General features: G+C 56.5%; 1 protein-coding gene across 1 annotated transcript in view; it reads left to right on the top strand.

Annotated features, from left to right (window-relative positions):
* Positions 1-25348, top strand: part of ROBO3 (roundabout guidance receptor 3) — a 139951-nt gene that overhangs the window by 278 nt on the left and 114325 nt on the right. The window contains exon 2 of the mRNA XM_077839631.1: positions 24677-25003. Within this exon, the coding sequence (XP_077695757.1) occupies positions 24677-25003 (327 nt within the window). The remainder of the gene's footprint in view (positions 1-24676; positions 25004-25348) is intronic.

Below are 25348 nucleotides of genomic sequence, written 5' to 3'. Positions count from 1 at the left end.
CGCTCCCGGCTGCGCCTCGGGTCTGTGGGCTCCGGGCCCGCCCGGGAGGGATGCCGCGAGCTGCCGCCAGCCTGGTCCCCTCCGCTCCGGGCAGCGGCTGCAGCGAGTGGGACCTCCCCGCCTCTTGTGCTGGCCGCGCCGGGCGCCCGGGCAAGCTGAGTGGGCACAAGGAACAGCGGGCTTGTCTGGCAGCCCCGTGCAGCTGCTCTGTTCCCTGGGCACCGAACCTGGTTCTCGCCCGGCGCCCATCACCGTCCTCTCCGAGCCTGGGGCAGGCTGGATGGGGCCCTGCGCACAGTATCTGGTGAGCCTGTCAATGCCCACCTTGTGCAGGTGGGGAAACTGAGTCATGGGGCAGTGAAGTGGCTTGTCTAAGGTCACGCTGGGGGTCAGTGGCAGTCAGGAGTAGAACCAGCTCCCCCAAGTCCTGCCTGCAAGGCCACCCATCCGCCCTGGGGAGCTGGCTTTTGTGGCTCTCCCCCTCCCTTGGCCATCGGTGTTGAGCACCTTTCCTCTGCCTGGGCTGTTAGCTGTGAAATCACCAAGAGGCGGGAGGGTTTGGCGGGTGCGGTGCCATGGGCAATGTGCCCTACCCCCAGGCAGCCCTTTGCTTCTTCGCTGGCAAGGAGGGGGGTTGCCAGCCCAGGGCACCACTCTGCCAGCACTGCCCTAGGGGTGGGTCCTGGTGTGATAAAGGATCATGTGGGGTGTGGGTCATGGGAGGAGGTCTGGAGTGGTGGAGTCAAGGGCGCTCTCTTCTACTGTCGTCGTCCTCCCCCCGCCCCCACCGAAATCCAAGCCATTGACATTTAAAAGTCCCCACTCCAAGCCCTTGATTTGTTGCATTTTTTACTGAATGTACCATCACTGGGTCAGAACCAAGCTCTTTCCAGTGACCGCGGCTGCACTGGCCTTGTCTTGTGTGTCAGTTCTCAGGCTGGAAAAGGCACTGGCTGCCCTCAGAAGTACAGAGCACAGCAGTTCTCCCACTGGCTTGAGGGGCAGCTGCAGCAGGGCTATGCAGGATTTCTAGGGGGGTGTGTGAACTCGGGAGCCAGGAGTTCCCCTCTACGCTGTCTCTGGAGCAGTGCTATTCACAGTGGTGGTCCACGGATCAGTGCCGGTCTGCGCACACACTGGAAAAAGAAAATGCCGGTCCCTCACACCAGATAGCTTGAGAAGCACTGCTCTAGAGGGCTTTCGGGGCGCGTGCATCCTTTCAAAAGAGATGGTATGGAGAGCAAAAGTGACTGAATCCATCCACTAGAGGAGGTAGCAAGATCAGTGCCTCCTAGAGCTCATCAGCCAGAAAAGCCCAATTAGTCACACTGAAAACTTTTCCTGGAAGCAGCTGGGTTTTGGCAAAGCTTTCGCAGTCCAGGATGGAGTTTTGGACAGACAGATGGACGGACCCGCACCCCAGAATAGCCAGGAGTCCAGCCGTTATGACACTCGCCTGAGCTGAGTTTGCCCAGTTCAGAGCAGGGACTTGACCCTTGGTCTCCTACAGCCCAGCTGAGTGTCCTGACCATTGGGCTTGAGTCTGTCTTGCTGGGTCAATGAATATTTCATTATTTATACCGAGTGGAACAACTCCAATGTGTGTGTCTGCAGGGGGGTCAGCTCCCTGCTCTGACATGGCCTGCTTTTCTTCCAATGAAGAAGGAAAACAAATGCTGAAACCTCAACATTTTTTGCAAAACATAATTATTGTTTTCTGCCCAGCTCTCGCTCCAACCCTGTCATTTCCGGGAGCGAGCGGTCCACCAGCGCGGGAGGAGAGTCTGACATGCAGTGCTTGAAACAAAGCTGGAAACCAGGTCATTATTCCAACCAGGGCCAGTAGTTTACCATAAATAGAGGACCGTGCAAAGCAGAGGGGGTCTGGGGGGACGATGACACTGAGTGACATGTAGTCTAGGCAGGATTCCTCTGCCGCCATTCTCCCCATTCGCCCTCCCTCCCAAGACCCTCAACAATTAAAACAACTGCAGCACGGAGTTAGTATACGCTCCAGATGTTACTCTCACTAGTATCAGAGCTTCTATTCTGTGGCTGACGAGCCCAAGAGGAGCATTGGGTAATACTGAAGGATAACTTTCTCCCTATCAAAAAGACCTGATGGAGTCTCTCCAGCAGCATGCTAGGACTGGCATTGAGAGAACACAAAGTGACTCTCTGGTACAGCTGTATGCACTGTTTTGGTGAGCAAACAGTCAGGAGTTTGCAGCAGTTCATTAATGTTTGTGTGCAGGAAGCAATCCAAATAGACAGTACAATGACCAGCGCAGAGTCTGTAGGCAAACCTGTTAGAATGAGCTAGCACGCATGTTTATAAAGTCACATCTCAATTTGATGGAACTGGTACATCTTCCTCTGCAACTCCTAGGCTGCCGTCTTGTTTGCAAGAGCTTTTGCATGTTTTTTAGATAAGATATAGGGGAAGACGGGGCTCTCGCAACAACAAAAATTATGCAAGGAGGTTGTTTGTGAGCATCAAGAAACGAGAGTACAGAGCCTTTCATTGTAAATGCTACCAGTTCTCAAAAATCTTTTCTTTCCAAACCAGTCTCCTTTTGAAATCACAGTCCATCCCTCGGCCTCCGAGGTTATTCACTGAGTTACATCCCTGGGTTTGATTGTCCTTGCATCTCACTGTATTTATTTACTGATGTCTTCAAAAAGACCGGAAGAGAATTTGGTGCGGATGAAAGTGCAGCCTGCAAGCTCTGCCGCAAGGAAGGTAATTTGTGTCGGCAGGTGCTGCACAGAATCCCATTATGCATTGCCAGCGCACCTCAGTCCCGACCCGTAGCCCACCCTGTTGTTCTAGACATGGGCATCTCTTGCAATGGGCTAGTTGGGCTGGATTATGCAATAGTTTTGGGATGTGGATAATAGGAGTCTAGGATGAGACAATCAAACTTCTGCTCCTAACCACCTCCAGGATCTGATCTTGAGCTTTCTAGCGGTGAACAATTGGGGCCAGATTCTTCAGAGGCGCTCAGTGCATTGGGTGCAGGTTGGGGGCTGAGCTCTGAAAATCTGGCCCTGCAGGCGCTAACTCTTGCTGTTCTGCCCAGCACACCTCTCCCAGAAGAACTGATTTCTTGTTTGTAAATATCAGTGCATTGGGATTGGGATATCCCTGAATGTTGCAGTTGTCGGTTCAAGACCGTGTCTTCTGTTGGATGCTGGTAGGTTTGGGTGAGGCCACGCACCATGCAGCATACCAGGGCAGAGAACAGATACAGCTGGTTCTGGGTCATTATATACTTATTTCATAGTAAGACAGTACTGTGTTCGTGGAACTCAGTCATTCTAAGGTACCAGGTGGCTTTGCAAACTATATAGGAATCTCTTTACTCCCTCAGAAATGCCGCCATCTGCTACACTTTCAAGTAGTTTGGGACTTTTCCCACACTGGAGCAGTGTCCACACAGGACATTACTGCACAGCAAGCTGGTGCGCTGCAGACTCCCACGCCTGGCTTGCCATGTAGACAAACCCAAAGCATCCTGGCCAAATTCTAACTTGGGCAGTTATAGTCCTCTTTCAACTAGAACAGGCGATGAAGGAGAATCCTGCTTCCAGGGGGAATTGGCCAGGATGCCAAGGTTAATGTTGCTACTCTTGTGCTGGGGCCTAGCTAAGCCCACACAGTTTTGATGTCTGTCTTACGTCTAAATCAGACTACTCCCCACCCCAGGAGCACAGAGCAGGGCTTTCACCATAGCAAAGACCACATCTGTAGAGAGCTCACCTCACCTCTCACATAACAGCCCTTTGTCACCTAGATCCATTGCTTATAGGGCAGTGGCTCTCAGGCTTTTGTACTGGTGACCCCTTTCACACAGCAAGCCTCTGAGTGCGACCCCCCCCTTATAAATTAAAAACACTTTTTAATGTATTTAACACCATTATAAATGCAGGAGGCAAAGCAGGGTTTGGGGTGGAGGTTGACAGCTTGCGACCCCTGCATGTAATAACCTGGTGATCCCCAATTTGAGAACCCCTGTTATAGGGGAAGGTCATATTGGGAAAGTGATTGTGTCTTGTGCTGACTTTAAAGCGCTGAGTGTTTTGTCCTTTTCGGGGAGAAAACATTCCTTTTGCTCTTCATTTCTTCTCCTTTAATCTGCAGCAGAAGTCCCTGCTAGGGGCAGACAGGCTGACTCACTCTTCCGTGTTTCCAGTTGCTTTCACAGGCCTCCAGGCTTTTAATTACAGTGAAAAGCTTGGACAGCTGTAGAAGCAGCTAGGACCAAGGAGCCAGGACCATGTTACCAGCCAGTTTCCCAGGGACCATCAGCAGTTGCTCCATGGTCCATGGATCGATGTGGTCTGTGAATAACAATTGAGGCGTTGCTAGTATAGAGCAATAATAGAAACCCCCAATTCTTTCTCTTCAAATCTACTAAGATCCCCCCCCCACCCCGTTCAGAAGATCCAGAGAGAAACCTGGGGTGTATTTGGATGTTTTACATCTCAGTGGTGCTGGGTTGTCCTGGCTCTGCAGTTTACAAAGGTGGCAGATTAACCTTGGTGAGACGATGCGGAGGAAGGACGTGGCAGCCCTGGATTTCTCTTTAATCACCCGCTGATACTTTTGGGTCATCACTAGTCGGTTTCCAAGGCTGATGGGGGACTCCAGGATGGCTGCTGGCTGGCAGGCAGGAAGATCCCCCTGTGTGTGATTTATTGGGGTGGTGCTCAAGGCAGCAGAGGCTCTGAGGTCTAGTCACTGGTGTTTTTGGCATCCTTTTTTTCTGGATAGTGCTCTAACTCTGTGTTCATTCTCCTCTGCTCGGACAGCAGGAGTCCAGGCTCTGTCGGGGGATTGATTGGTACCAAACAAGAAATGACATTCAGCAGAGTCTGCAAGTTGTCTGGTTTTTTTCTTAATTAATTTAAAATCTTTGAGAGGCTTTACCCTGATTTCTAGAGAGCTGAGGTCCTGTCCCTAAGTGTGCGAGAGTCATTTGTAAAGTGCCTTGTGACTCTTCAGGAAGAAAAGCTGGTAAGAAACACCAGCTGTGGGAGACTGCTCATGTGACAGCAGGAGCCAAACAGTGGCTTTGATGTCGCTCCAGAAGGAAGAAACGTGCACTGATCAAGACAACAGCTTTTCGCTGGGCTCAGGCTTGTCTGAAGGGGGGACACATGGGGTGTGCTCGGTGAGGAAGCTGATTGCATGAATGGCTGGCTCTTTTGTGCATCATCGCACCATTCAGCGCAGCCCACACAGCAGTGCTCTTTGTGTCAGACCCCTTTGGGCACGTCCACGCGGAGCTGGGACTCCCATGCATCGTGCATGGTGCTCAGCCCCGCTGCATGCTGGGATAGGGAAGCACTGAATCCATAGGAGCCAGCTACGTTGCCGGGAGCGTGGGGGCTTTGGGGAGACTTCACACTGCAAGGCCCTGGGGCTGGTTTGTGGCGCTCTCTGCAGCTGGGCAGTAATAGGGCATCGCAGTGGCCTGTGGTGGCTTGGTGGGAAGGGAAGCGCTCAGCACGGCTCTCGGCTCCTGGGAGCAGGCCTGGGTGCTTCATGCTGCTGCCTCGGGTCCCAGCTCCTGGGATCGGGATCCCAGTGGGGTCGCGGCTTAAAAACGAAAGTTTCCAGCCCTCAGGGCTGTGAAGAAAGGCTTGAGGAGGAGCCCCGTGCTACCGAGGTGGTTTGTCCGCGGAGCCTGTGAGGATCGCTCTGAGAAGTGTGGCCTGCCTTGTTCCCCTCTGAGGGTGCTGGTTCGGAGGGCCCAGCCGACCCCCAGCACAGGGCTCTCCAGTCCTGTCTTCACTCAGGAAAGCGGGCGACTTTAGGGTGGGCTTAGATAACTCGACCCCTTCTCCCAGTCAGAGCAAACCCTGGGTGAGGCAGGAGGGGAAGGGAGCAGCCCCCCCAACGGAGCCCTCCCAGCAGCTGGGATGTAAGTATTGGGGGTATACCTCCTGCCTCTCTGTGCAGGGGAGGAGGCATCTGCTGCCGCTCCTGGGGAATAGGTAGGCGCTGTGCAGCTGTCCTTGCTTCTGTGGGAGGCGAGCCCCCTCCCCGCCCACACACAGACACACACACTGCTGTTCCTGGTGGGGCGGGCGTGGTGTCCCACAGTCATCGTCTAGAGCCCCTCCTCGGGGGGATCCACGCCCGCCGGGCTGCCAGCGGCCCCGGCAAGTGGCACAGCTGGAGAGCAGCTGGGTCTGAGCAGGGCACTGGTTCTCCAACACTTGACATTATCCGGACTCTCTGTCGGCCGCACCTACTGTCCTGCCCCAGTCCAGCCGCAGCTGGTGTGGGGCGGCCCAGCAAGAGAGTCGGTACAGCGCTTCGGTGCCTGTGAAGGGTCACTGAGCCTGGGCTGAGAGAATGGGCCGAGGGGGTTTGCGGCATTCCCACAGACCCGAGGGGATACTCCTGCAGTGTCCTGAGGGGGGAGCTGTAGAGGAGCGGGCAGAGCAGGTATCCAGGCTGTTTCTGAACTGAAGCATTGCGGAGGACAGCTCCTGCATTAGGGCTCTCGCTTTCCCCATCACTGCCGGGGGACTCCTGTAGAGCTCCCTCGCGGAGACGCTGCCTCGGGCCTCGCCTGTGCGTGTCCCTGCCAGTGCCCCGGCCACTGAGCCCCTGTTGAGCCCCGCTTGCCCTGGTTAACGCTCTCAGTTGGACTGTGCTGGGCACCAAGCCAGCTGTGCCCGTCACTGGGAAGGGGCAGCTCCTCTCCGAGGCTGGGGCGGGGCTAGGAAAGTGCTTTTAAAATAAAGGGACTGTTCCTTCGGCCAGAGGTGCTGGGAGGCCTGGAGCTGTAACCTGGTCCGGGCGTGGCTCTGGTCTGAAGGACACCACTAGACAGAGCAGGGAAGGGAAATTCTGTACGGGGCAGGGCTGCGGAAGTGGCGCTGGAGAGGACTCGCTGGCTTCTAGCAGCTAGCGATGGCGGCTTGCTCTGGAACTCGGTCACCTAGTGCCAGTTTCCCCGGCCTGGCGCATGCGTGTGCTCCCACAGTTCAGGATTGGGCCCCACCCTTCGGTTGCTTCCTAAACCTCCAGCTTAGTGACTGCGGAGGGGATAAGCCAGCCCTCCTACTGAGAGCGGCCATGTCTGTGCTCGCCAGGGAGTAGGGCCCAGAGCCCTTCAGCAGCGTGATTTGCCTTCTTCCCCTGCTAAGAGTTTGCTCTGCTCCCTGCTTGGTGTCTGCACACGGCACGTCTGACGGCTGACAGCAAAGGTGTGGGGGGAGGTGTGAGAAATAAATCAAATTGGTCATAAATTACCCAGTTTGTCCGCGCCGTGTCATGCCAGGCCCCAAACCGGTCAGCTCCCTGCCCTGCGGAGCAGAGGATGCTGGGGGTGGGGGGCTGGGTAGGGCCATCTCCTCCTTGTTCTCCGGGAGCGCCCGTTTTGTCTGCCCTTAGTTGTTCGGGGTGGGGGTCTGTGTGCTCTATTGTGAAGCCCTTCTATTTCCACTGCCCTAATCAGGGAGGGTGAATTTGCAACTGAATTCCCAGCCTCTCTTAGGGACAGTAAAGGGGTGGGGGGGCAGGGGGTAGGTTGGTGGGTTTTTTTAAGAGGAAAGCAGCATTGTTGTGGGGTTGGCGCATTCTTTGGCTGTTGGGATCAAGACAGATTAGCTGGTTTAGGGGCTCTTTTGAGACATGGCTATAGCAACAGTTGCAGTCAGGATCAGAATGTGCAATGGCTCCAGGATCCTGAATGCCAAAGCACCAAACAAGTTGAAATTTACATGGGGAGCAACAATGGGGGTCAGCTAATGAGTAACCAGGGGCGTCCCTCTCAGATGCAACTGTTTCCTTCCAGGACGCCTCGGGGAGATGGGAAGAGCTGGGTTGCGATGGCCAGGGTGGAGTTTGTTAGCTTTAAAGTCAATGCAGGTGCTCTCAGAGATGCAGTCACAAGCTGTCTGGGATCTGAGCTCTGTGCTGGAAAATCCTTCTCAGGCCTGAAGGGTTAATATGCTAGAGTCCTCCTGATTTCATTTTCATAAACATCTGCTAAAAGCAGGAGATTTAGCTTTCCCGTTCCTAGGGGATTTGCGGGGCAGGAGTCAGATCTCTGGGGAGGTTTATTCTCATCCCAGGATTAACCATCTCCAGAGTTCTGATAGCCTTGCCATGTGACATACTTAGCAATCAGCTGTGGTTAACGGGCTGGGCAGAGGTTCTTTAATCCAAAGCATTTCATCCCAAAGGGCTGTGGGTGTTGCTGGGGGAATGTGCAGCGTAGAGCCCCTGGGGTGCACCATCCTGCCAGAAATCCCCGGGTGCTGCTTGGGGGGAGGGAATTTCAGGGCTCTGACAGGAGCCACGCTTGTTCCACAAGGCCAGGAGCACTGATGCTTAGCGTGGTCGCTCGCCAACATGGGTCACTTTTAGAATAGCTTTCTCGCTCATAACGCACCAAAGCGCTCTCCGTACCAGACTGCCGCTCGCTGCCAAGCTGGCCCGTGGGCAGGCCCTGTGGGAACCTGCAGCCAGACCCCCTGAGGCTGGCACTACGTAGGCTCAGCTGGAGTAGGGTCCCCACAGAAAACCCAGGTGTGCAAATTGCCCAGAGCCGCATCAAGTGCCCTTGCTGATTCCCTCTCCTCAGTCACTGTTCTACCCAGGAGCAGCAGGCGTGTTGTTTGCTCTGCTCAGCAGCATGCCCCCGCCCCACGTGCTCCACGGGTACCAAGAGTCTGATTCTACCTCTCCCCGTCTGGCAGCCGGCCGGTGGGTGGGCGTCCCTGCGGCAGGGACTCCCATTAGGAGGTGAAGTCCCTGCTGGTCGCAGGGCTGGCCTGGAGGATGAGAGGGGCTGAGCAATATTCTCTCCGTCCCCTCGGCCTGCCTTGCCGTCTGTGCTGGGGCTGCAATCAGTTTATATTTCTCTCCTCCTCTGTCCAGCACAGATCTTCCCCTCCCAAGCTCTGGCTCTTCCTGTGGGGTGTCCTTTCCCCGTCCAGTGGCGGCTGTGGGGCTGAGCTGGTGCTGAGGACACTGTCCCATGCTCTCCTGGAGTCTGGGTTCGTGTCCATGCGTGGCTGCCTGGACACCACCTCAGCCCTGTCAGGCCTGCCTTAGCACCATTTCTGCAGCTGCCCCTTCGCCTCCCAGAATCCATGTGGAAGGGGAGGGGCCCCCTCCCCTTGCATCAGCTCAGGGTTGCTGGCTGCTCCTGCCAAAGATCTCTTCCCTCTGAGCTGGCACTGGTCCCCATGCCGCTTTGTGGAGGTACAATGGCACCGTCAGCCGCCCAGTGCCTCCTAAATCCAGATGTAAATCCTAGGCCCGAACCACCTGTGGCCACTGAAGCACCCAAGTCACTTCTCATCAGTCGGGGCTGTTAACTGTGGTGCCCAGCTAATTCCATTGTGCCCCCTTCAGTTCCTCTTGTGCTTTCCCTGGGACACAGGGGTGCTCGGTGCCTGCCCTGAAGCGGTTTCCGAATCTGAAATACATGTTAGCTGCACGTCGTCGGAGGGCTGCAGCGGAAGGCTGGACGCAGCCTGCAAAGGTGAGAAGGACAGCCAGTCTGCCAGCAAAACTGTCACAGGGAGAGCACACTGTGCGTGGCCCAGTGGACTGCATGGTTCCTGAAAGGTGCTGACTTCGACTGTTTGTGACGTCAAGTTACTCAAGCAGGCTTCTTCAAACTTGGCTTCTTTTGTAGATTCATTGAGGCCACCAATCCAAGCAAGTTTGCAATGTGTTACTTAAGAGCTTTTTTTTAACCCTGTTCATGGTTTAAGCAAGCCTTGGGGCTCTCCTGAGCTCGTTTGTGCTCGTGGTATGCACAGTAAACTCAGATGAGTAGGAGACTTTCCCTGGCGAGGGGGGACCTAAACCATTGCCTTCTTCAGGACTTCACTCGCTCTTCAGTGAAAGCTCAGGTTTCTGTTGCTAGGGATTGTGATGAGAGCTGACGCAGTGCCTCCTTCCAAGTCTGCAGACAGAGCATGCTGCTGCTTGCTGATCTGGGAAATGGCAGCTGGGTGAGATGAGCAAGACTCCAGTCAGTTCTGCTGCTCCTGTGTTGGACCTGTGGGCCGCCAGGAAGCTGGATAAGGCCGTGAGCAGCAGCAGAGTGCCAGACGCTGAGCTATTAATGGAGGAGGAGGTCACGAATAGGGGGATTAGAATAGGGGAGCCCCTCCTTCCTGTTCCATTTCCAGAGTGGCAGCAGCTGGGAGGCCCGAGGGGAGAGGCTCTCCCTTGCAGGAGTCCAAGGGAAGGTGGGCATTGGATTTCGGAGACCCACCAGCTGGACAGTGCAATGGAAACGTTGGATAGTCCGTGCGCAGGGCTCAGAGACCGCATCTGGCAGGAGCCCCAGCACCTCCCTCCGTACAGCTGGGCTTTGGTCTGTGAGCATTGCCTCGCCCTTGCTGTTGGGAGGGCGTGTCTGGTGAGCCCTTCAAGCCCTGGAAGTGCACCCTTAGCGTACAGTACTTGGACCATATTCAGCCTCTGCCTCAGGGTGACGAGTGCCTAGGGGTCCGGCCATGCTGCAGCTGCAGTGAGCCTCCCAGCCTGGGTAGACCGATTCGAACTAGCTAGTGCTCTAAGGGTGGCCATGACTTGGGCTGGCTTTGGTGGCTAGCCTGAGGTGCCGCAATGGCCACGCTCTCTTTCTAGCCCCGCTGGAGCGAGTCTGTCCACCCCGGCTGGGCGGCTTGCTCAAGCTGCAGTGTGGACGTTCCCTGTGTGGCCTGCAAGCCCACAGGGATCACTGGTGCGGCTGGAAACTAGGCCCTGTTGGTTATAGAACTGGGGACTCTGGGTTCTCCGCCTTTCTAAAACAACCCCGGTTACAGCAGCGGTGGGAAGACCTGGGAGTTCAGGGCAGGGTTTTGTGCCAAGCCTGCTCCCCGGTGTACATTCGTTCCCGTGCGCTCCCAGCTTCCCTACGTGTGCATTTAAGGCTGGAGAAGGAAAGGAACTCTCCATGGAACGTGTGCTCACGTATGGTTGTTCATGCCCGTGCTCATACGGATGCGGTGTGGCGTTAAAGGCTGGATATGCTCCACAACCTTCTCTCCCACTGCAGGGCAGAACCACTGAACCTAGTGTCCGTGTCTTTAGATCCCACGTGGATGAGAATGGGGGTCTGAAGGGGTGATGCTGCAGCTGCACTCCCCGGTCCTTGCAGTCTCGTAGAGCGACTACTTTGAAGCATGTAGCCGTGCCAGGGTGAAGGATTGGCTGCATCTGGGGTTCAGGATAATGATACACTGATCGAGTCACCAGAGTCAGTTGTGTCCCTCAGGGTGGCTCTCAGATAGAGAAGGAAATGGGTAAGTCGGCTCGTTCTTTGGGGAGTGCGGAAGCCTGGGAAGCTAATGGGGCCTCGCTGTAATCTGGGGCTGTTACTAAAATCACTTGCCCGTTCTGGTTATTTTGTAGATCCATAGATTTTTTTTTTTTAAGCCTTTCTGATCATCCCGTCTGACCTCCTGATTCCTGCAGCAGTCCTGCCCCCGGTGCTTGTTCCCTTCTGGCTCTGTTCACCCAGTCTGATGCAAAGACTCCAGGTGACGCAGGGGGATGTGTGCTCCGGTGTCAGCTGGTTCTGCTGTTGGAGTAGCCCAGGCGAATCCCATAACTCGGTAGAGCTGACAGTCCTTGCTGTTGCTTTGAGATGCCGTTGTCCGAGAGTTTGCACGGACGCTGCCGAAGGGAAACCTCCAGACAGACTGTTTTGTGCTAGCGATTCTGAACGGCTGGCAGAGTTCATTAGTGGAGCGAAAGGTTGGCTGGAGGAGGAGCAGTGCGAGAGCCTCCTACTTGGGACGTTAATTGGACAGTCACAGAGTGCAAGCCGCTGGCTCCAGCAGCTAGCCCCGCTGGGAGCAGGCCTGCCTCTCTTGCCGTAGCTGCGCGTGTTTGAAAGGGCGTCGTTCTGTTAACGAGAACTTTGCTTCCGTCTGGGTCTCTGTGACCAGCAACGGCAGCAGTTTCATCACTATCGAACTTTGCAAACTATGGCAGGTACGTTTATAGCCTTCTGGGATCCTAATGGCTCCCACGTGTGGCTAATTGGAAACCTGTTCTTCTCCCTGTCACCTTGAAACGGTTTGTGTAGGACCGTGCAGTGACAATTTGGCTGCTTTGCAAATGTGCCCTCAGCTTCCTCTCTCCAGGTGAGTCTCTTTAAGAGAAGACAGCGTGGAGCCCAGGTGCTACATGAGGGAGCAAGGTGTCTCCCACTGGACTGGGACCCAGGAGACCTGCTGTTGATGCCTAGCTCTGCCACAGACTCTCTGTGGGACCCTGGTCAAGTCACTTAGTCTCTGTGTGTCTCAGCGCTCGTCTGGCTGGGAAGAGCCAACCTTCCTTTCTCCCACCCTTTGTCTTGTCTATTTAGATCACCAGCAATTTGGAGCAGGGCTTGGCTCTTTCTCTGTCTGTGCAGCACCATACCCAATGAGCCCCTGCTCACAGCTGGAGCCTAGATGCTGCGGTAATACGGTGTCTGGTCTGAGGGAAGAGAGCTGCTAGCAGAGCGTCACTAGCTCCTGTGCCCAGCGACTGCAGTTGCTGCCCTGAGTCGGGGTTCCAGGGTGACGTTCGCGCTGTCTCTGGGTGTGTGAAAGGGGGAACGTCACTTCTTCAGCCTGGCGACGGACCCTCCTCCCTGGCAATCTGTGAACTCTAAGGCAGAGTAAAGGATCCAGGCGATCCTGAACTCCTCGGCGGGGAGGAGATTATAAACAGCTGCCAGGTAGGCGATGCCCCTGCTGGAATGTGGCTTCTCTTTGCAAACCCGGTAATCGCTGAAAGGGCTGAAGCAGCAAAATAGCCAGTTACATCCTCACCAAAGCTCCAGAGAAGCACGTCGGAGTCTCCACCCAGGGCTCTCTGCTGTCCCAGCTGCCCAGCTTCTCACCAGCTGCTGGGCCATCCCGAGTTTCTGACAGGAGCGGGAGAGCTGGGGCTGAGCGGGGTCGCCCATGCCTTGAGAGCGGCCCTGAGCCAGGTCACCCTGGAGAGTCCTGATTCCTCTTTGTGATTAAAGTGCCAGTGGATCTCTAACCTTCAGCCAGGCTTAATTTGAGCTAACTTGGCTATTTGGATAGCCACAGCCCTCACGGGCCAGGGTGGTGAAGGAGTGCTGCTGAGAGGTGCCTGTCTGACAGCTCTCTGGTCACCCCACAGACCCAGCCCTGCCAGCCGGCTTCACCCCTGATTGGGGGATACTGGGGTGATGGGTGGTGCACTCTCCATGGCTCAGGCATCTCTTGGCCTCTGCTCGCTATCTGACTGACTCAGCAAAGCGCGATGGGGAGTTTGTGACATGGGAGCTGGGCCTGAGAACCACCAAACTCATCTCATCTCAGGGCCACCCAGCATCGGTCAGATGGGAACAGCGTCTAATCCTGGCTGGGCTGGATTCAAACCGGTGACCTGCAGGGTCCCTCCATAGCACCTTAGCAGGGCCCTGAGGCAGCCAGCGTGTTCGGGAAGCCCCAGTGGGAGAGCTGGGACACAGTTGTATTCGGGGTCTGGAGCCATGCCCTCAAGGCTTTGTCCTGGGCACCCTGACAGCTGGCTCATTCCTGGCACGCTGCCCCTCCATGGCCCAGCTCTGCTTATTGACATTGGCAGTGATTTTTGGCCCGCTGCGTCTGCCTGTTATCCGCGCCCAGCTCCCATCGGTGGCGGTGGTGCCACGAAGCCCTAATCCTGCCAGGTCTCTTTGGACACAGCTGCTCGGCCTCTAATCGCTCTTGAGGAGGAAAGGGAGGTGCTCTGTAATTCTCCCTCTCACCGTTGGGTTTATCCCGGATTTGCTGGAGGTTTCCGGCAGCACTTGATCGCCCGTGACGCAGGAAAGCTGCTGTTCCAGTGTCAGTGGCAGCCTGAAGGTGTCTCCGGGAGCCCTGCAGGGGGTTCATGATGACAGCGTAACCCGCGCTGTGCAGCGCCTCCTGCAGGCAGACGGCGGCCCTGGGTTCTCAGGAGGCCTTTGGGGGGGGCGGGGGTTACGGGAAATCTGAACTAGAAGCCACAAGGAAATTCCCATTCCGAGCGGGACAGGCTGAACTGCAGCTCCCAGGAGTGAATGACCCTCCCAGCCAGCCTCAGGGCTGCCAGACTGGGATTGCCGGGGCGCAGGAGAGAAGCAGGCTGTGATCTGGGGCACAGGAGGATCCAGAGCGGGGTCAGGTGCGAGGGCTGTAGGGTGGGGCATGGGAGTGGCTGTGACTGCTCTAACTGGCAGCCTGGTCTCTCGGCTCCTGATGGGAACAGCCCGGGGTGGAGCCGGGCACTGGCCTGCATGTGTCGGTGGGCAGGTGATGCCTCCTTGCTGTGTGAAGTCTGGGCTGGGGCTGAATATGTTGCTGCCCTTGGATCATTCCGCTCCCCCAAACACACTTTTGTGGGGAGGGGACAGCAGCTGGGCTGCAGCCCTACTCATAGTGGGAAGAGGGCATCATTAAAGGAGCAGACTTCCCCCAAAGCTGCATGGCCAGGCCAGGGCTGTGCTGCTGCACCAGGTCCTACGGGAGATGGCAGCTGCTTGGAGGGCGAGGACACTGCCAGGCTGGTGTGTCTCAGAGGCATTCTTCCAGAACAAGTGCCCAAGGCCTGTGCCTGACGCTGGCCTGTTTGGAGTGTGGCCTCACCCGCAAGTGAGCAATAAACAAACCAAGCTAAGCTCAGCCCTTCTCCCCAGGCTCCTCCCTCAGGTCTGCTCAGCCCACACCCTAGGTCCCCTCTCTATAGGGATCTAACACCAACTCTGGGATATCTGGGAGTCACCAGAACCCACAGGCTGGGGTGCTGCAGGCAGACACTGCTGGCTTGTTAGCATCTGGCTGGGGGAGGGAAAGGCACCCGGGATTTAATTAGTCAAACCTTCTCTTTTGCTCACAAGGTGTGTCGTCCAGTTGAGCATAGCAGCTCGTGAGCTCGGCCAATTCAGGAAAAAGCATTTCTGCACAACGGACTCGGGAGGCACTCACTTCTGGAAACCCCCCCTGCCAGTGCAGGCGCGTGTAAAGCCTGCTGAAAATACCGCTGCTCGCTGCCCTCCGTGCCGCTGCAACAGGATAATGCCTGCGGGTCCCCCCCCGTGCGGTGTGTATTTCAGAAAGCAGCTCCCTTTTAACGCAGTGAAATTTGAGGCAGGCCAATTGCAGCAGCATACGGTTGAGATGATTTTGGTGGGCTATGGTAAGTTTAGGCCTTCGTGTGGGTTGTCGTCATTTTAAATTGGAGCCAGTTTATTTTTCAGCTCCTTGTTGGTATGACTCAGTGGCTCTGCTCAAGCCATGCAGCCTCCAGGGACTCTGCGGTCACTGGTGCTTGGCAGCGTGCATACGGCCCCTCGGCTGCCCAGGGCCTTGCTGTGCTGGCGAAGGAAGGGTCCCAGCCCGGACGGGGTGGACGAGGCTGGGCGTGGGAGAGGCTCTGGAGGCAGGTGCGGTGTGAGTTGTGCAGCTGAGCCGAGGCTGTGAGCCGGGCAGCTGCAGTATTGGGCTGTTCCAAGCAGGCAGCTCAGCGCACGAGTGGGGCTGCCCTGCCTCTGCCTGGGTGTGCCTGGGGGGAGACACCAGCCCAGAGCAGGGACAGGCCGGCCCCGTGACCTCACAAAGCAAAAATGCTTTAAGTAAATATTTAGCCTTGGCCCTGCCGTGGTGCAGGGGGATGGGGGCGCTTTTGTTTCCTGTATTCCCAGCTGGAGGGCCGCGTCCGGCATCTGACCCGCTGAGGGAGGCGGGAGCAGCGGGGTGCCTCTGCTCTCGGCAGCTGGGAGCCCTCTCTGACGCTGTCAGCCGGGCCCTACAGTTCAGCGCTGGACGAGGGGCTGGGGCCTGGCTCACGTGCCAAGGAGAATGGCAGGCTGAAGCCAAGCGCTGTGTGCCTGAGAGAGGGAGCAGGAAGGGCGGGGCCCAGGTGCCATGCAGTCTCCCGGAGCTTGGCTCGTCTGTCCCCTGTGCACACCTGTGCCAAGCGCTGCAGGAGGATTCACCGCATCTGGGGCCGCTGGAAGCAGACAGGCTACAGAAGAGGCGAAATGGGGCTAGTGCAGCATTCGGAGCTAGCCCTGACGGCATGGGCCAGCCCCGCAGAGCTGCTGTGGGAGCTGGCAGTGCCCGCGGGGGGCGGTTCTGGTCCATGCTCAGTGGGGACTGTGAGGTCCGACAGTCCTGCAGGGCTAGTGCGGTGTTATGTGCTCTTCCCTGCCTCTGGCCAGTCTGCTTCTGAACGCCCCAAGCTGTGGGGCTCTGACCACCTCCTCCTGGAGGGGATGCTGCTGCCTGATGCATCTCGCTTTCAGGGCGTTTTTTCCAGTGTCTTAGTGTGAACCATGTTACTCCCAACTCTTACCCTAACTGATCCTTCTGCCCTTGGCCTTAGCACTGCTGAAATGCCTGTGGGTTCCCATCGTGTCCCTGCCATGCCCTACCTGTCTGTCTGCTTTGCTGGCTTCCCCTTGTACCTGGCTTCTCCCGCCCACGGACTGTGGGTCCGATGCTTTCCGCAGAGGCCTTGGTTGCTTTCTCCCTGGTGGGAGCTGTGTTTCTAATCTCTCCGGGTCCCTGTGCTACTTCATCCATCTCACAAGTTTCCGCAGCTCCTCCCACTTCACCTCTGTTGTCTTTTGCTCATTCCGCAACGAATAGAATATGAAGAACCCACCCGGGCACTGGGCTGTGTGGGGGAGGTGGGCCATGTAAAAGGAGCTACTGCCTCCAGATGGTATCAGACGGCCGTTTGCTCCCCTCCCTGTCTGTGACCTACAGTGCGCAACGACCGACCGCTGCTCCCTGCAGGACCCTCCCTGCAGTTTTCACTCCACGTGGCCATCTTCCGGTGCAGGCCTGCTTGAATTAATTTGTCCAGGGTGATGTGACTTGAAGAGCAATGCTAATGTATCCCACGTGCAGCCGCTTCACGGTAGAACTGTGACGTTACCGACTCCGTCTGGCAGAAGCTGTTCTTCTCAAAGCCCTCAAATCTGCATCTGCTTCCTATTTCCTGGCCCTCCTTTCTCTCTCCCTGGGTTTGTTCTGGTCTGTTATTAGCAGCAGAAGTTAGAGGCAATTGTCAGGATTGTGCTGCTCCAGGGTTTGAAAATTAGACCACCCCCAACCCCGAGCCCCGCACCTCCCAGCTGTCTGGTGTTTCCGCAGGGGCCTTGTGTCAGTGAGCTTGTGAACAGGCTCCTCATCGGGCAGGAGAAGTGGCAACAAACACACTTGAGCTTGAAGCAGAAAATGAGTATTAAAGGCTGGTTCTCGGCTATTCCCAAAGCTTGTCTGTCTCTCTGGGGCCGAGTGCAGAAGCAGCCTGCAGGGCTTGTTAGCTGCTGGCCCTGCACTCTCTGCCAGGCTCGGAGAGTCACACTGGGCGCCCTCCTCCTCGCACGTTCTCTCCACCGGTATGAGAGGCTTTGCAGGCTGGATGCAGCCCTAGGGGATCTCCGTGCCTCCAGCCATCATAGCAGAGGGCATCATTCTGAGCCGATGGGTCCCATGGGGGTGGAGCGTAATTCTCGCTGCGGCTCCCTTCCTGCTGCTGAGGATGCTGGAGCAGGAGAAAGCCCAGCATGACTCTCAGATGCCTGGCTGAGTCTGCAGGGCTGGTGGCTAGAAACATGCCTGTTTCCCTCCTCCCAGATCCAATATGTGAAGCCAAAAACTTTAGGAGCCAGAATGCTATTGCTAGAGCAACTTACTGGGTGAATATGTCACTAGGCAAACCCCACTGCTTCCCCAGCTTGTTCCAGTCCCCTCCGAACAGTCCCTCCTTGTGGGGTGTCCTGTGAAGGGGGTTAGCGCCCACACTGTACTCAGGCTCTGTTTAGAAAGGGTTCATGCACGGCTGAGAGCTCTTTTCAAGCGCAGAGGTGAGCAGTAGGATGTGCTCTAGAAAGCTGTAAGCAGCCTGTTGGACTCTCACCACTGATGAACCGTTTATTAAAACATCTATGAATAGTTTATTAACCTGGCGTATCTGGGCCATGAGTCGGCAGCGTGCCCTCGTCAGTGACAGCATTAATGCACAGTGCGAGCGCTGCCCTTCCCCGGGGGCCCAGCTCACTAGCCCGGGGCCTGGCTTTAAGGCTGGATCCTGCCCAGCCCCGAGAACGTTGGTGCTCAATCAATGTGGTGTCTTTTGTGTGTTGCGAGAGGCATGTAACGTGCTCCTGGGGGAGCCGCGTGACGCACAGGTGGAGGGACACGTTCCCTATGGACCGGCTGGTTGAATAAACATATGGCGAACTGCTGAGGATGATGGCTTGGCACAGCTGCAGACACCAGCTTCTCCTTCCAGCGTGGGACAGTAGGAAAGCTAGTGCTCTCTCTTGCCATGAGAGACGCGGAGCCCAGTCCCATCCTGGGGGCGTCCCTGGGGCTGTGTGGTTGGCAAGCGCCTTGGCTGCCGTTTGCCGGTGAGATGCCAGCGCAGCTGGGAGGTGCTGGCAGGCCCCCAAAGGCAAGGCAGTCAGGGTGGGTTTCACAGCCATTTCGTTTCCAAGCAGATTCTGGGGATGTTTTTCAGGCTGCTGTGGGCTCTGGTGGAAGGATATGAGATCTGGGAGCAGGAGGGCACTCAGGAACAGAGGAAATAGAGAAAAGTGGGAGGTGGGGAGAGGATCAGGAAGGAAGGGGCCTAGAGTAAGGAAGGGGATGTCAGCAGGCGTGGTGGGGGGGAGCAGAGGGGAGAATGAGGAGTTGTTGACTGAGCTGGCTCGTGGGAGGCCTGGGTTTCATTGTCTTCTCTGCAACTGACCTTGGGCAAGTCCCTTCCCATCCCTCCCACTTTGTCTGACTTGTCTAGTTAGGATGGGATATTCCGAAGTCCCCGAGTCACTTGGAGCATGTGGATCAATGAGACCTGTTCTGAGGAGCCTGGGAGCTCCTGGAAATCTGACCCTAGATCAGAAGGGACTGTCTGTCACTGTCTGTGCAGCCCCCAGCACCAGGGGGCCTGCTGGGCACTCCCGTAATGTACAGAATTAACAATAAAAACGAGGGGGTCCAGGTTCTCTGGAGTTAACGCTGAGTTGAGTGTTGGAATTTGGGCAGGTTAGCAAAACGTGATTGCTGCTGAACACTGCGGGGGCTGCAGCCTGCCCTGGTGCCGGCTAGAGGGCGGTTTCACTCTGTGGATCTGTGTCTCTGCTCCTCCATCTACATGGGCCCAAGGGTGCCCTTCTCAATCTGGTTGTTTTAAGGCGATTGAATGCCCCGCCCCTTCCCCAGTGACCCAGGCAGAGAATCTAACGCTTCCCTGGTGTGAGCTGGCCAGTCGGTAGCCGAGATGGGAGCTGACAGCTCATTGCTGGTGACTCCAGGTCAGACGTGCTCTGTCCATGGGTCAGCACCACAAACTGGGCTGGGGCTCTGGCTCACAGTTCCTCTGGGGGGTGGGAGGTGCAGGAAGGAAGTGGCTGCAGAGTCAGATAGTGATGCTGCATCTTCACCAGGGGCAGGCTCTGCTCTCAGGTACGCCTTGGCTATCTCCCTGTCTTCAGGGGGGTTTGGGGGGGGGCTGAGGACAGAACTGGGCTCAAAACCGCGAGCTGAGTTAACAGCTCCCCTAGGGGTTCTCAGGGCTGCATGGATGCAGCTTGGGATGGCAGTCGCAGGGGCTGTTTGGTTTTCAGGTGTATTACAGTATCCCCAGGGTTCCCTGCTGGAGTGCGACCCTTCGTGCTGAGCTCTGTGTAGCTGCTGGGGTTGATGCAGACCTTGCCAAAGAGCTGGCAGTCTAGGCTGCGCACGCCCACCTAGCAATGCCCCACCATGCTTTAGCCAGCTGATGATTTGGCGGGCTTGAGGCGGACTCTGCAGGGCTGCCAGGAGGAAGAATCAGAGCGGAGCCCCTGTGGCTGCAGAAGCAGCTCGGAGACACAAGCAGCAGGCTGGCTGGTACGGGCTGGTGTCCCACAGAGTGCAGCGGGCGCTTTCAGGGCAGAGGAGGGAATGGGCCATCTCACCATAAGGGGCCCATGAGCAGGGAGGGAGCAGGGCTTGGTGTTAATGGATCGGGGCTGGGGGGCGGGATGCTGAGGAGGGGACGAGCTGTGGGGATGAGCCAGAGACCCTCAGCTGACATCTATGGCAGGGACCCAGTGGGGCTCCAGGTGATGGCTGTTCCACAGCCCGACTGGGGACCAGGCTGCCTGCAGACTCTGGAGACATTTCCAGCCAGCCAATTGTTTCTGAGCCGGGGCCCTGGCATGGGAGTCCCTGAGCAGGAGCCTGGTGTCGACAGGGCCGTGGGCCCTCGGATGTCTTGAGGCTCTTTTAAACGGACTCATGTACAAACACACTTTCTGATAGAGCCCCTTTAAACAGCCTGTCCCAGATCGTGTCCACAGAAGTCCTTCTCTGCTCAGCAGGGTCTCTTGGCTCCTAGTGCGGGGTGAGTAGATGAGGAAGAAACTGGCTAGACAGGGCAGATAGTACCCCAGTTCCACGCATGCTGCTTCCTAATGCCCAGCGCGAGCAAAGCAGATGAGTCAAGAGCTGTCTGTCTCTCACCAGTACAGCCCTGTCAGGTGTTCCCTGTGACCCTCCATGCCTGGCACAGGGGGCCTGGTCCATGGCTGGAGTTCCTAGGCATTACTCCAATGAAAGAATAGCAGGGGCAGGCTTTGCAGACAGCAACGTGACTGGTTGTGTTAGGTGGTTGATGTTCCTTTAAAAACACCAGGCCAGTTCACCAGGCCAAAAACACCAGGCCAAAAACCCTGGCCGATTCACGTGGCCAGGGATACAGCTTGTCAGTGGAGTCAGGGTCAGTGGAGCCCTTCTGGCCCCGGCGTTGTAATCCATGGGCCCGGCTGGGGATGCTCACAGGCTGTTGGCATTGCTTGTGGTGAGCCAGGAGAAGGTGGAGGGAATGGGGTGTTAAAAGGTGTCTGCCCTAAGTCCTCGCCCTCAGTGAATCTCCATGCACTCCTAGCTAGCTCTGCACTTCCGGCGGGGGCGGGGACCAGAGCTGTTCACTGTCTCAGCCTTGGGCGGCTGGGAGGTGCAGGAAGGAAGTGGCTGCAGAGTCAGATAGTGATGCTGCGCTGTGCAATGCTCTGTCTAAGGTGCTGAAAGCGTCTACGGGGTGGGCTCATAATCGCTGACTCACAGGATTCGCACGGTCTGCAGCGCCCCTTGGGCTCTTCTACTCCGGTTGCACAGCTGTCTGGCGAACGGGGCACACCCCACATGGTGAGGCACCCGCGTGTGACGTGCCACGTCGCCCGGTGTCACGTGACACAAAGGGGACCCAACAGACGGCATGTTGCTTAGGTGCGTGGGCAGCACTCAGGCAGGGCGGGATCCCGGAGAACCGCCCCTCTGCGGTGCCTTAGCCAGCTGCCCAGATACCTCCTGCGAATGTGTCTGTTTGACTGACAAGGTCTCAGCAGGAAGGCATGGCTAGTGGTGTGGATGCCAGAAGTCCGGGCCAGCCCCGAGGCAGGGGGCGGGGCACCGAGGTCTCTGGCGAGGTGGGCAGAAAAGGCATTTTCTTGGGGTTTTTGGCTGATGGTTACCACAGCCCTGCCAGGTTCTCCCTGTCCCTTCTCCTGCTGTCACACACGGTCATCAGCCCGGCAGCGCTGAACTTTCAGGGTAATTATTCCTTGATAGTAATCAGGGGTTAACGTTAAATAAAAACAATAATTTCTCCTTTTGTGGGGAGAGGAGGATCCCAGCAGGAGCGGCGGAAGCATCCTAAAAGTGGGGGGAGCATGGCCCCCTGCCCCCCCATTCCGGCACCCCTGGATCCCAGCATCTCTCATCACTCTGCAGATGCCCCCTAAGGGACCTTTCAAGTGGTGAGGAGCAGATCACGCGCCGTGAGTCTGACATCCACTGGCTGCCCCAGTGCAGACTTGTAGCAAGGCTGGTGGTGTGTGAACTCCCCTCCCCCACTGCCTCCCTGCCCACCCCACCGCCCTCTCCATGAGCCGTTTGCTTCTTGCCAATCTGCTGAGACTTGAGCACCGGTGCCAGGTGCACGGTAATTTCATGCTGCAGACACTTGCCCCAGAGAAGCTGGACTGAGACTCCAATTCACTGATCAGCTTAGACGTGGCAACTGAGTTCCCTCTCCCCGAGCTGGGCATGATGTTCTCGGTGTTCTGACAGCAACGGCCACGTGCAGGGAGCTGGGCCGGCGTAGTAGGGATGCCCTGTCCTAACCGGAGTCCAGACTGTGACTCTGCTGGGACTGACGTGCCAAAGGCTGAGGGTGCAGTCTCCAGGGCAGGTTGCAGGCATTGCATGCTCTCAAAGTGGCTATGCCATGAGCCGGAGACTGGAACAGTCGAGAGCTTTCCCCATGAATCCTATCAGGAAAGTGAATAAAATGCTCCTGTCTGAGCATGTCCCAACCAGCCAGCTTGCTAGGCTCTTCCTGGGAACTAGGGTAGTGTGGTTCTCTGCTGCCATGGAGCAAACGGGGCAAGAAGGCTGAGCAGGCTGTGAACCTTGAGGGGCCATTCACTTGGCCTAGCCCAGTGTGTTGGGCCCATAAGAGGCAGCCACTGCCCTGCTAGCTGGGGGAGCCTGGATTCCAGCCTGGCTGAGCTGGGGCGTCAGATGAGTACGATTCAGTGAGAGCTGGAGCTGTCGAATGAAATGCTCATCTGCGAGCTGCTTGTGCGTGCGACTTGTCTGCCCCTCTCTTGTAATGTCCCTGTGGGTTTGTCCTGGCTGTGGGCTTGCCCTGACCTCAGCAGATGATTGGGCTCCTGGTGTGACGATTGCCGTGGTAAGAAAGGCGTCCTGGTGTAAAGGTTTTGAGGCTCACGCTTTGATCTCTAAAGGGCAGGAAGCTGTAGGGCAGCCAGCCCAGGGACAGTACTTGGAACGCTGAGTTCCTAGGGTGACTCCTCCGGGCACACCTGTGCTGTGGTGTGGTTTCCCATGCTGAGTGTGAGCCAGAGCTAAATATAGATCCAGAGCCACGAGCTGCAGACAGCTCACTTCCACCAGGGCTCCTGGCAGCCACCCAAGGACTTATCAGTAGTGGTCTGCTCTTCCAGTCTCTTCCCAGGATCCCTGTGCACTGGCCCCACCAGCCTTGCGGCTCCCCTTCTGCCCCCTTCCCCAAGCTGGAAAAGCTCCTTTCCCCATCTCTGAGTATGGGCTGTAGCATGTTCTCCCAGAAGGGATCAGGAGAACTTGGCTTCAGCGAGACAATAGATCAGAAAGCGAAACTAATGATAAAAGGAGCAACGCGCTCCCCGGGCCTTGGGCCCCAGGACTCCAGCGCGCAGAGAGGCCATCGGGAAATGGTGTAGAACCCTGGGAGCGTGAGCCTGTCTCTCGGGCGTTTAGTGTTCTCGGTGCTGCCCGGGTAGATTCCTGGAGTCCCAGCCCCCTGCGATGGGGTCTCCGGGGTACAACCTGGAACTGGGGTGCTTCTGTGCCCCCTTAACTCTCCAGCCTGGGCTGTCTCTCACAGTGCTTTGCTAGTGACAAGCAGCAAACCCCTCCAGGTGCTGTTACCACTCAGTACAGCCGCATGTGGAGTCCCACACCCAGCTAGCTCGCATGAATGCTCCCAGAGCCACTCGTGAATCACACAAAGAAAGGCACCAGCCAAATCCCCCCAGCTCCCCAGCGTTACACCCCAGAACTGTACTACTGTCTTGCCCTGGTCAGAAGCCTGACCAGCATAAGTTTATTACTCAGTCCACCCCTCCCTCAATGTGGAGAGGTTATGCACCAGCCTTTGTAAACTGAGCTGAGATTGCCCAAGCTCTTCAACCAAAACACACTGTTTTAGGTAAAATATAAAACAGATTTATTAACTATAGAAAGATAGATTTAAGTGATTATAAGTGGTGGGCATAAAAGGTCATCGATAGTTACCAAAGAAAATAAACGGTAAGCAGACAGTCGAAATCTTAAATCTTATTGCACGAGGCAGTATTTGGATCAAGCCCACTGGATGTTACAGTTCTTAATACACAGGCTTCTCCCTTAAGCCTGGGACCAGTCCCCTCAGCTGAAGTCTTTGTCTTCCCAGCATTCTTGTTGCTTCCAGCATAGGTGGGGGAGGAGAAAGGCCATGGCATGATGCCACTGTCTCTTATTTTATGCTCTCAGACCACATGCCTGGAAAACACCAGCCCAGACGTGTCCTGGTGGGCTTTGCAGAGTAACAGGTTGGAGCTATCCCCCTGGTGTTGTCTTCTGCAACCGAGTCATAGAGTTGAGCAGTCCCCATTGTGTGGTGCTTGTGCAATTGTCAATCCCTTGATTACACCTCCCCTGATGATTGTCATTGAACACCCTCCTGGGAGTGGTTCATCTCCTTTGCATGTCACTAGCAAATGACAACATATTTCAGTAACCACCATACAGCAAAATCTCATAACTTGATACGCACTAAGAAAATACATATTTGGACAGAACAATGGGTTTCACAGATCATGACTTTTCATAAGATATCTTACATGGCATGTTTGTATGAAATGTACATAATTGTATGACAGGGTGAATATGGGGGTTCCAGGGGGCTGCTTTGAGGTACGGAGTGCCACATCCCCATCTCCAGCCATGGGGCCACACAGTCCTGTGAGCTCAGGGTTGCTGAGGGCCATTGTCTCCATTCCCAGCAGCATGGCTATTAATCCCCTTGGGAGCTCTGCCCTTCCCAGCTGGAGCCCTCGCCCTGATTTCTGTTCTCTCTTCTGCCTCTCAGGCTCCCGCCCTCGACTCGAAGACTTTTCTCCAAGGATAGTCGAGCACCCCTCCGACCTCATCGTTTCCAAGGGGGAGCCAGCGACGCTGAACTGCAAGGCGGAGGGGCGCCCCACCCCGATAATCGAATGGTACAAGGATGGGGAGCGGGTGGAGACGGACAAGGAGGACCCGCGATCCCATCGCATGCTGCTGCCTAGTGGCTCCCTCTTCTTCCTGCGCATCGTCCACGGCAGGAGGAGCAAGCCCGACGAGGGCGTGTACGTGTGCGTGGCCAGGAACTACCTGGGAGAGGCCGTGAGCCGGAACGCGTCGCTGGAGGTGGCCAGTGAGTGGGGTTCTGAGCAAGCTCCCGGGTGGTTCTGGGGCGGAGCGAGCTGTTTCTAGGAGTTGCTGAGGGCCCAGGCTGTGGGAAGTCATGTTATGGACTCCAGGGCAGAATTTGGCCCGACGACTTTGCCGGCTGTGTTAGACTTTCCCGCTGGGGCTGGCTCCTACGTGCTCTGCTAAGAGGCAGTTGAATGGCAGCACAGCGTAGCCTGGCCAGGGCTCTGCTGTGCGCTCATGCCAGCTGCCTTGCCGGATAAGTGCGTTCCTGCCGAGAGGGGAGCTGGTGCCTTCCGACACGTGTGCAGCTGGCTGGTATGGCGGGTCGGTGTTGCCCTGCTGGCTG

Source organism: Eretmochelys imbricata, chromosome 22 (genome assembly GCF_965152235.1).
Source record: "Eretmochelys imbricata isolate rEreImb1 chromosome 22, rEreImb1.hap1, whole genome shotgun sequence".
Taxonomy (NCBI): domain Eukaryota; kingdom Metazoa; phylum Chordata; order Testudines; family Cheloniidae; genus Eretmochelys; species Eretmochelys imbricata.
The sequence above is the reverse complement of the archived record's forward strand: the minus strand, read 5'-3'. Positions and strand labels throughout refer to the sequence as shown.